This window comes from Amblyomma maculatum, chromosome 1 (assembly GCF_055883805.1).
Source record: "Amblyomma maculatum isolate TAMU_Amacu chromosome 1, ASM5588380v1, whole genome shotgun sequence".
Lineage (NCBI taxonomy): Eukaryota > Metazoa > Arthropoda > Arachnida > Ixodida > Ixodidae > Amblyomma > Amblyomma maculatum.
Window position 1 is genome coordinate 264,830,715 of NC_139344.1, and position 11,719 is coordinate 264,842,433.

An 11,719-nucleotide genomic window follows, 5' to 3' on the forward strand; every position below is an offset into this window, starting at 1 on the left:
GCAATCGAAGCGAAGAAAATGACTTGGTAGGTGGTGCTCCTTGTATTACACGTACACGCTGTTACGCAAAGTATTTTTGAGGCATTAAATTTCTTCACTAACTTTTAAACGTATTGTTTCTCCAAGAATTTTGTTTGTTTATTTAAAAATTTCTAAATATTACAACCATATTACGAAACTCCTCGTTTTCACGCACACTGGGAAGCGCGCGAAGCGCGAAATATACTCTGATGTCCTTCAGGGAGTTTCATCATCTGATTGCGAGTGTTTACCACAAGTTGTGCGAACCGCATGGAGAAACCAGAGTTCGAATGTTACTGTTGATCTGTTTGCAAAAAGGAAGCAAGTGAAATGCATTTTATTCGTCGTCTTCTTGCGGTGTTCGGCATGTTTCGAGACGGGAAACATGATGACCAAGGCGACCAAGGCTTGCTTGGCTGGAGCATGCTGGATCATGACGACACTGTCGACATCTGCGATTTTGACGAGTATTCCACCCCATCCCTGCATTTATTCGAAAATGTGAATTCTGACGCTGTTACTTCGTCTACTTCTACTAATTCTAGCCTCTCCAAGGGAAGAAAGTGTGAACAATTGTCGCGACACCGATTACCAACGCCCGCGTCCGAGCCTACGACACCAGAAGTGGAACGGCAGAAGAGTAGCGTTGGTAGCGTGCTTAACTTGGCTACAAGTTCGACTCCTACTTCACCACAGACAAGGGTCTCTTTGCGTACAGGATGCAGTACTAGTACTAACGCCTGGATATCGCGTTTTGTGCCTGACGAAACACAAGCTACCGGTATATGTGGACCTTTGCCTCGCAAAAGGCGAAAGACGTGCCACTTTCAACGGGACCAGTGCGCGATTGATGAAAGCAGTGGCGACGATTCCTCGGGAGACATTCATCATACGTCTGCGGGAGCTCGTACGACTATTGACGAAGTGACTGAAGACGAATTAAATAGCCCCGTTGACGCGACATCGCGTTCACCCGGAATGGGTAACTTCGGCTCGCAACCGCCATCTCTGGAAAATGCAAACCAGCAAGTTTTTGAAGCCCATGAGGTCCATGCCGCCAATATGGAAAGCTCCGAGCTTAGGCAGAGTGCGGTCAAAAATGGATTTGAAGAGCGTCTTTTAAGCGCCAGGCAGAAGGAAAGTTCAGATTTGACGCTGTGGAAATTCTACAAGGAAAATGCCAATTTCCCTAAAATGCTTCGTGGAGAGGCTTCAGACACATTAACGGCCAGAGTACTTACCATAGAGAGCATCTATGGCATCGCCTACTGTGCATGCGAGATCGATAATGCATGTAACCTCACGTCGAAAATGTGCCTTATGCTTCCTTTGGAATTATCTGAGCGTGAGAAGCTTGACAGCGGTATCGTGTTGCGCATTTTTCATCCTTGGAAGGAACACACATTAGGTAACGAAAAGGTACTTTCGGCGGTGCAATACTTTGAAGTTGTGGAAAGACCACCGCCAGAGAATGTAGATTAACCTTTGCTGTAGTACATTTAAGCGTGGTTTTACAGGGACGACTTCCATGCCATATCATTTATCTGCATTTTCAAGAGCTTCTGTTATCTGCAGTCTCATAGGAATAAGTTCATTATGTTTATGGAATCTAGAAATTGACTAGTTTTACTGTTTCATGGAACCTTTTATATTCACATGGCAGCCATGAACCTGTCCTGAAATGCAGTGTGTGTGTGTGAAATAAACACAGCACCATCATGCTCCATGGGATGCAAAACTGGACATTTCTTAGTGCAGCACTTCACGCCTTTGTCAGCTACAGAGTACTGAAAATGGAAAGGGGGGGGGGGGGGGTGCACAAATTTAGATGACAGACACACCACATGTACTCAAGCCTTTTTAATCCTCGCTACTAGTGTCAGACGTGTTCATGCAACAAAATGCAGTGTATTTGCAGTCTTTTTTTCTTCTTTTTGCCTCTCCTAACCAGCCCGTTTCTGTATTCCTTTGATAGACTAACTGAAACAACTGTCAACCAGCTAGTCCCAACTGCCACTTTAAGCCAAGCATACTTGCAAACATCACAATCTGTTTAGTATTGAAGATACAATGCATGTGTAGGTATTTGCCATGAACAAAAAGCTTAAACAAGGTCTTGACAATATCACATGCTTCAAAGAGTTTGATAAGAGAGCAAATGATGGTAAATGCTTTATTTCTTTGCATACCACAGGCAACAACCGCTGCCAAAAAGGAACAGTTCAGTGCAAACTGCTCAAGGAAAATTTTTGTATCCAACCCTAAAGCTAATGCGATACACATGAACCAAATTAAATATATGCATTGGCTTAAATGTTAAATGTGACTACCTGTTTATTCATGTAAGTGGGAACATATACCTTAAACAGCTGCATTGCTAAAGCATTCCCAATTTTGCTGTAGGATATAACTAATGAAAATATTCAGTAAGAAGTGGCTGTAAGCCATAAGCACCTGACAGAAGAGGAAATTTGTTTTGGTAGGCATTATTTATGATGTGAATTTCAACATTATTAAAAAAAAATTGTACAATTTCTGCTAGTAAATGTAGCTACACCTGTTTAAACTAGACGCCTGCTTTTGCAGTTTAAAGGCTGACTACAGAAACAAAGTTGCTTGCTTAAGTGTTCATACCTCAAGTTTTGGAAGGTTTTGCTCCTTTTGTGCGTTTCAGCTTGTGGTTAGTTCACATATAAAAATAGACCTCTACTGGAATGCTTACTAGGCAACATTGCACTACATAAATGGCCTAAATGTAATTAAGCAGAATTCCAACAAAAATCGCATGCCTCCATCCACTATGTTGCAGTACAATTGAAGGAAAGTCCTTTTTTTTTTCCTGGAAAACGAATTTAACAGCATACAGAAGCAGATGTTAACATTTAGCACCTGCGTAAAGAAGTGCAGAGTCGACAGTATTAGAAGCAAGTGCTCTCTTACAGAAACTGCTCCACTCAAGACACTGAAAAACAATGGTCTTTCTTTCCTTCATTTCACATTAAGACAGTTTTAATACTAAAACTAGCTTAGTCAGTTTCACTATGTAGCTACAGTTGATGCCAAAAGGTAATTAAATAATAGTCCACACTATAGTGCACAACAGAGGAACCACAGCAGCAAGTTCACTAAACGAGACACACAAATTCCATGAAGATTAAGGCACACTAAGCTCCCAACACAAGTCAATGAATGCTGCTCAGCACTGGTCTCTTCAATCTGAAACTGCCACAGGAGCTCACCTTCCAACAATACTGGAATTCCACTATCGATGCAAGCTTGTTAGTACTAACATGTGTAAATTCATTTTATAAAGTTTTAACATCTCGGAGCGACTCGGGCCATGAGGGATGCCATAGATGTCCACCTGGGGTTCTTCAACGTGAACCGCCTCCATCGAAAAGTAGCTGCTGCAGCAGGGATTGAACCCATATCATTAGCATCACCAATAGAGCACCCTAATGACTGAGCCACCATGGCGAGAATTCATTTTATAATTCAAAGGAATATTTATGCAAAATTCCTAGGTCAAAATATCTGTGCTGCTTGACTAATATTTTCACTAAAACATCAATATCCCATTTGGCTCACAATACATTTAAGCTGGCCTGCTTTAAGTGGCCAGTTTAAGAAATCGGTGCATCAGAAATTTGCAAGCCAAGGTTACTGCCATTGGTTTTTCTGGGTGGATAGCAATTTTATGGCATTTTCAGTAATCATCACAGCTGTAATTGATTATAGGTGGTGACAATATAATTAGCTGTTATGAACCAGAGGAAGTCAAGTGCCATGCCATGAGTTTCCAGAGGACCCCATTTAAAGCAGTCTGCTAGAGTTTTCTGACAAGCTGAAGAGTTTGGAGACTTTTGTTATCTTTCCTATAGTGACTGTGCAAAAGGTATCAAATGTGTTTAACATGGGCCATTCGACCTCTGCACACTGGTTAATAGAAACTTGTAGTACCACATGAGCATACATCAACTGATTGCAGGCAGAGATGTTCTCCCCGACTGAATTGTGAATTGTGAGCGGCTTTGCTTGTAGTGATAAGCAACTCTGCTCTTTAAGCACAGTTTTTTTCAAGAGCAGAAGGTTGCAGATAAGTCTGCAGGCACTATCCCATTGTTATCAGTGGTTTTCATAGAAAGGTAAAACTCCACAAGTAAATGTTGACTGCAAGCAGCGTGCAAATTCCAGAAAATTTTCCTTGTGAACTCATTTGTAGTTGCTGCATTACCAGATTACTAATAGCATCTACACCTAGTGACTCATAATCTGGAGTTACGGGAGCTCTCGATAAAATGCAAAACTTTTATAGGTTGTGTCATTCTCACTGTGATGGAACTTGCCCATATTACATTATGAAGAAGAAAAAAAACATTTGAAAAAATTCCACAACAATGGTAGTTCTATGTTCGACTTGCTTTGCGTTGGTAGCACTAAACTTTCCACATGGCAGCATTACAACATGGCCGAAATGTTTGAAATGCCATGCCCCACTGACTTGACAGCCCTGCAAAATCTTTGCAGATGCATACAGCGAGCAATTTAAAGAGGGCAACAGTGTTAAATGGTGAAGTTTCCTGCAACTGCCCATGTTGGTACATCTAGACTGCACACTGGCTCCAAATTTAAAGGAACATCGAGGACCATTCAATTTTTATGATATGGTATTGAAGTTTAACATCCCAAACCAATGTCAGCTACGAGATATGCCATAGTGGTAGGCTTGGATGACTTTGACCAACTGGGCCTCTTTAAAATGCACTGACCGCTGCACAGTATTCAGGTGTTTTGCCTGCATCGAAATGAGGCCGGAGCACACTGACCACTGAGCCGCTACAGCAGGGCATTTAGTTTTTGTTTACAATAAAGACAGATTTTGTGGCCTATTCTGGCTATGGCAATATTTCTTTGACAGCAAAGAATGTTTGTTGCCGAGAGGAATTGAATTTTAAAATTTTCCCACCACTAGATTGTACCTTCCATTGACTGGAAAGAAGTCTGCAATTACTGCCAAGGGGTGTATGATGGCAGAGACCAACACCAAAAATCAGTACATGAAAAACACCATGCCACTTGTAGAGTACTCATGAAAACGACCAATGATGGCAATGTTTTTTTTTCTGCCCCTTCTAGCAAATAAAAGCTCGGTTTTCAATGAGAACAGTCTGCCTAGGACCAGAATGTGGTAATCCACCAATACAGGACTTCAGTTTGTCCTATGTCCCTTTCAACTTGGGTTTCGCGGCAGTTGCACAAAGATTTGCTAGAAATCAAAGCATGCTTATAGGGCATACTTTGCCTTTCCTTACCCCCGCAGCAGCTTTTGAATATAATCATTAAATTTGTAAGCGGCTATTTCACGCTGAAAACAGCTATTTCTTAATCTGATTTCCTTTACTGCTCTTCTTAACACAGCCATTTACCATGAGGCGGACTCCTCTTGCATAACCAGATAAGCATAGGAAAGAAACTAGCTGGAATATGTACACAGAAGTAATCTGTTCAAAGAAGCAACATATGCAAAGGACACCTCTGTACGTGTTGCCTCAGCGCATTCATTTCTTGTGCTATTGAACAGAACAGAAGCTCTGAAGTTCCATGAAATTGCAATGCTTTAGCATAAAATGCCACCTAGAAAAAGCACATTCAGGCAAGCTGTAAACAGGCATGACTGAAAAGGTAGAAAAAGCTTCCAAAGGGACACCACTAAAAATTTGTTACTTTGCTTCCACAAATTTCAGGCTTCGAGCTAGTCCTATGAACCAGCTCCAAATGTCTAGAAGCAAACAACAATGAAGCCACTACACAGAAATGCTTCAACAAATCAATTTCCTGTACCTTCAATTCATCGACATCACAAGTATAGTAATGGCCAAGTGCTAGCGGACAGTGTTCTGCTAGACAGGCCACATCGTCTACTAAGCATTGCCATGCCAGCTTAAAGGAGGGGCAACACTAAAAGTTTGCAAGAGCTTTTTTTTTCTTTAGAATAGTGCACATGGGGCACAAAATAGAATTCACGTACACCAGCTAAATTTACGACTGCTAGTGCAGTTTCGGTTTTAAACACTGGACAACAGCTGTGATACCATAGTTTGTCATGCAAGTCATGAAAGAAAACTGCCATATAATGGCTGGTCATTTTTTCCATATCCAGCTCTTGGGCAAGCTTGCATAAGGGTTGCTGGCAATTAAAACGAACAAAGCAGTGATCATACCATAGCTTCTCTGTGCCTCACCAGACCTCAACGTACCCGTGACATCACAGTCGCCGTTCAGCATTTGCAACTAAAACCGAAACTGCAAGAAATAAATTCAGTTATAGATTATAGCCTTTTTGCCTAATCCATGCAGACGTAAAAGAACACAAAATTTTGGAGTGCGTATTCTTTGTTACACTGACTGGGCTAGTATGACCAAAATTTCACGGCACTACACCATGCATAGCAATTTAACACAAGCACCAATGGAGCCCATCAGTTTTATCGGTGTTCACATTTCATAAAAAAAGTAAAAATTCTTGAGAAAGCCCTGAAAGACAACTGGCATATTAGCTAAAACGTTTGCAAACAACAACATAAGCTCAGCAATTACATGAAAAATCACTACAAAACTGTTTAAGACAACAGACAAGGGGGAGGGGCAACACATGCACAGGGCTACATTTTCCCACCCTTATTCCTAGCATCAAAGCAGCCCAAGTTAAATGCTCCAAATTACCGGCAAATACAAGACCATTCAGCTCAAACAAGGCCCCAGCAAACGGCAAGCAATAACATGTAGGTGGAACATTCTTGCACCAGCAGGTTTGACTTGAGGACAAGGGAACCCAACTTTTGCGAACTTTCAAAAATGTTGGGAAAAGGAGACCATTCCATTAAAGCATGCATGTCAAATAAACATATCTACAACATGTGGGAATAAACAAGCAGGAACTCAACGTTACGAGTTGCACTGCTTCAATTCAAGCAAAGGAACAAGCTAAGGAAGTGAACAGTTTATTCACCAAACAAAAATGCAGCGACTTTTTTTTAGCAGCATAGTCAAAATCGATACAAGAGAAGCTGTCCAAGTAACTGCAGGTGCCAGGGCGGGGAGACAGGACAGCCAAGTGAACTGTTACTACAGCAAACACAAGGGTCACATTAGAAGCACAGAAGCGAAAGCAAGTAGAGGCAAGGGAAAAAAAGCTTGCAGGGGTGCCCAACAAAGGAGAGTGCAGTGCTGTCACCCACTGCTTGGACCGAGGCGGGCCACATCCTCCAGACAACTGGGTCATAGTACAGGAATGATAAAGCAGCAGTTCACAGACCTCTTAGAATTTCCTGCATACTGGGCCAGCTGCCGGTTACAAGTTTCACTGCATACACTTACACATACAACTGGGATAGCAAAGTAACAAGACAAATTGCACAAACTGTTCTGCTAGACATAAGTGAAAGTAAAAATGCCAAATATTTTAAAACTTCATCAGTTGGATCTGCAGAGTGGGAATATCTGATATGCATTCGGTTTAAAGATAAGCGTTAGCACATGGCTGCCATACCATGACAAACTATTGTTCAGCGATGCGCTTAAGAAATTGGACAATTCTAGCTCTGTGAAGCCGTCTGGGCTGTGACCACTGCTTTTCATTCTTGTACCCCTGGCTGGATTCATACTTTGGCAACCGCGTGCCTTCACCAAGAGGTTGGGCTAACCGCGTTAAGATCGAAATTGGTGACAGCAAAGCGTGTAGGCGGCTTCTTCTTGGGCTTCAGCCGACTGCCGTCCACCATGGGAGCACCCACTGCCGTCAAGTCTGCTTCCACCACTCGCCGTACCAGCGAAGGAGAGCTTTGGGGCGTAACAGAAGGAGTTGTATGGGCAGACTCGCTGCCTGATCCACTGCCGCGTCCCAAGTTCTGCAGGCTGGGTCCATGGTGGTTCAGCACTTGGTGCCGCAAGGCATCCTCCGAGGCCAGTCGAGGCAGCTCACACTTGCTTGCGCCACTCACACGGACGGCTGGTGGTCCTGATGAAAAGCAAAATTGTCCCTGTTCTCTTAATCTAATTCTCTGCAGGCTTGTGAAACAAAAGCTACAAAATAGCTAAGAATTCTCGAAAAAGTACAAAGGAGAAAAAATAGGGGGATAAGGGTACGGACACACTAGTGGGAAAACGCGTGCGACACGCCGCCGCTGGCAAGCAACTTGCCGCGAAACCTGCCACAGCAGCGGGTAGATCTGCCGCTCACCGAATGGGTCGAGCCATTTTCGCCGGCTTGCCACGTGCAACGAATCGTGTAGAGCCAACGAGAGACGTCCGGCTCAGCGACGTGGGCATTAGTGTCGAGTGGCGTCAGTGTGTTAGAAAGGGAATAGATATTAAATATAATATATGTGCCAACGGGTGTGCCTACACATTCTAGACAATGCAAGCATAAACTAGGTGATAAAATTGAACATTCTGTAGCATGTGCACATACTACACGCATTCACATTAACTTTCTATCTACCAGCTCATTGCCCTAGCAATTGCGGGTACGCAGTACCCTGCAGCCGGGTGCCAGCAGCCATCAAAACCAGAAGGTCCAAAGGCCGGCAATGACAGAAGGGTCACATGACAAAAGATGGCAGTGCCCATGCTCTCGCGCTGTAAAGAGTTATCGCCCTAAGGTGCTGTTGTCATCAATGGCTTCATGGGGGAATATCGCACACTCTAGGTACTGAATGGTATATTCTAATGAAATTCATTCTTAGTGGATACACAAGATGTGTATTGAACAAAAGGCAGAGAAAAAAAATGGAAACACGCATAGAAATCAACGCCACTGTAGCCAGAGCAGTCATGCACTGCGGCTGTAGGAGAGCCACATGAAAATGATGAAGGTTGGCGCAGATAGCAAGGCACTGTGCCAGCCATCTGCCGTACATAGAACGTCAGCATGGAGTTGGCGTAGTGCAACAGGGGCGATGCAGAGTATGCTTTTATCAACAGACCTGCTGATAGAATGGCTCAGTGCACTTTTAGTGTAGTGGTCATGCACTATTTTATTTCTATAGTTTTACATTTCGAGAGAATGGTCATTATTCAGCACTTGCTTTAGAAACGAAATGGGGCATGACCACTTTGCTAAAGGCGCACAAGCTGGTCCGTTGGCAGACCCACAGAAAAAAAAGCCTACTTTGCGTCGTCTTTGCCCCTATCGCACTATGGCAACTGCATGCTGATTGTCTATTTACGGCAGTCCATGGCATGTTGCTGAGATCGTAGTAGTCCAACCAGCAAATGGTCTTACAGCACTAAGCCCTTGTAAACAGTGGTGCCTCCAACGGCTGGGATTGACCCTATATGAAACTCTGGCACGATCTTCAAGACCAGAGGCATTGAAAGGTGCTGGTACTACATTGCGGTGTAGGTCAAAGTATAGTCTTTGGTTGCCGTACAGCAGTTGTTTTTGGCACCTGAGTTCCAATACAAGTTTTTTTTTTCGCTGCTGGTCTCTTCCTACTCTACTAATAAAGCGCTAACCGCATGAGGCTACAATGCGCGGCGACACACCGTGCGACGGGCTGAGGGCCACCAAAGCATTGCCGCGCGTCGCTGTCGCTCAGTTTCTGGGTTTTTAGAAAATTTCACGTGTCGCCCGGAAGCAGCTTGCAAGACAGCCAATCACAGAAGGCTTTGGGGTGCTCAACTTCAGTTCTGGCTTTTTTTGCGGGTGAAGATTGGTTTTCCTAGTTCGGTTTGGACGAAGAACCTGGTGCCTGCAGACGCTCACTTCGTCTGATTCGTGTATTATGAGCGCATCGAGACAATTCAGTAAAAGCTTGGAAAGGTAGTAAAAGAAAAAAAGGCTAGTGTGGCTAGATATTGTTGCATCGCAGTGTAGTAGCGCACCGCTGCACTGTGAAATGTGATGCGTTACACGAAATTTCACCAGTTTTTTATCATACTTCATGCTGTTTAGTGTTAGAAATGGGATATAGCATGATTGCACTCCCTTTAACCGAACGACGAGGCGGCGGTAACAGAGCAACGCTGAAAACGCGCCTCTGTCGCCGAGCCCCGTCGCTCCATGCGGTGCGCACCAGCGGCAACGACAGGCGTTGACGGCGTCGCGCGCCGGATCGCTAGGGATCGTCGCCTCATGCGGTTACCACTTAAAACTCTCTCCCACGGAGCATCAATTGCCAACTTTTTCTGCCTTCAACACCAATTTGGCCACCTTTACCCTGGAAACACCAATGAGAAAACAAGTGGCAACAGAGCCTGTTTTAGGAATCGAATAAATCCATAGAAATGCAAGCCTTTGTAGGCATTGTTTTCTGCTTCTCGCTCAAGACACTTGAAGCGCTCCTGCTTACCCCTAAATAGGCGAACATTCCAGAAAAAAGTGCCCCCCACTGAGGCAACGCACAGTACACACCGGAAGGAGCCTGCGAAGTATGCGTAGATGTCAGGCGCGAAAGGGGCATGTCGCGAAGAAAGCCAGACTCAGTCTCGGGCGGAGAGCTGCACAAGTCGTCCAGATTAGCCACAGTGTTGAGCCTGTCCATGTGGCTCTTCATCCAGCCGGGCATCAGAGCCCTGCGGCCCGGAATCTGCTGGCCAGCCTCGGTGCTCATCTTCGTCGTGCCGTTAAAGCTGGGGCCAATAAAAGCCACGGCGCACGCTGGTTAGAACCGACACTTGCGCTAAAAAGAGTAAGTGACCGACAACCGAACAAGAAGCGCGCATGGTCACAAGCGAACGAACTCAACATGCGCACTCGAGCGACGCTAGAGATGCTAAGCATTACAAGCCTGGGGACGCGTAATATGCAGTTCACCAGCGTCGCAGGTGTCAACATGCCCTTGAGCAAGGTTAAGACAACAGCTAAGCAAACTCTCAACAACAAACCTTCGTGTCAGCTTTAAGCGTAGTGCCACACGTTAAATAATTATCGGCTGTCACTAACAGGGTAGCACGCCTAAAAAGCACGGAGGCTAGCTAGTCTGACGCACTTACAATGCGAACAGCCAGCATGCAGACGCTGAACCACGTACTTTGGAATTAACAAGATGAAGGCCAACTTTATCCTCTTCAGAGCACGTCCTCTTCAGCGCGCGCACAGGACTACACTGCCCAACACAGCGTATAAGTAGAATGCCTAGCGTCGGTAACGGGTGTAATATAACCATGTCGGGTCATTTTACTATTTATACGTCTACATCGCCGAGGCTATTGTTCCAATGACGCGTGCCGCTACCTGAAATGCGCACACTTGCCGAAATACCTATACTTTCCTGCACGCTCACGTGCAATGCGATGGATAGCAAACGCGATTTGCTCGGGGAACCCTTTTCCACATCAATGGATGAACGACACGAAGGTTAGGGTTACGGGACGCGAACATCGAACATCGCCTGCAACCATGCAAAACCAAACGACAGAACGAACCGAATATTCATATGTAGTACTTACCGAGATATTATTGAAGAAATGCATGCTTAACTACCGATAAGGTTTCATGATTTGACGAGGACTTCTTACTAATTTTACGAAGAGCATAGCCAGGAAGCTCACTGAGATGTTCTTGATTGTCGAAGGCAATTTATGACCAGCCAGGGTAGCCAGGCCATTGGCCAGGCCAGGGGCGCAACGCAAAGCGCAAGCATTTTATTTAGTTCCGTGTTCACAATAAGAGTTAACGATGGTGTACATTTACTTA

The 11,719-nt window shown here is 44.5% G+C and overlaps 2 protein-coding genes across 3 annotated transcripts; one reads left to right on the plus strand and one right to left on the minus strand.

The window, feature by feature from the left end:
- Positions 1–210: 210 nt before the first annotated feature.
- Positions 211–3,342, plus strand: LOC146206440 (uncharacterized). Its single transcript, XM_084591104.1, has one exon. It carries the CDS (start codon positions 352–354, stop codon positions 1,501–1,503), a length of 1,152 nt encoding a protein of 383 aa, XP_084447230.1. The 5' UTR covers positions 211–351; the 3' UTR covers positions 1,504–3,342.
- A 3,664-nt stretch (positions 3,343–7,006) lies between these two features.
- Positions 7,007–11,644, minus strand: LOC146206441 (uncharacterized). 2 transcript variants are annotated; one of them, XM_084591106.1, is made up of 3 exons: positions 11,473–11,644; positions 10,436–10,653; positions 7,007–8,038 (listed from the first exon to the last, which is right to left on the minus strand). In XM_084591106.1, exons 2-3 carry the CDS (start codon positions 10,632–10,634, stop codon positions 7,704–7,706), a joined length of 534 nt encoding a protein of 177 aa, XP_084447232.1. In that variant the 5' UTR covers positions 10,635–10,653; positions 11,473–11,644; the 3' UTR covers positions 7,007–7,703. The 2 variants fall into 2 exon arrangements, with proteins under 2 accessions (XP_084447232.1, XP_084447233.1); XM_084591107.1 differs by lacking the exon at positions 11,473–11,644 and adding an exon at positions 11,055–11,210.
- Positions 11,645–11,719: the final 75 nt, after the last annotated feature.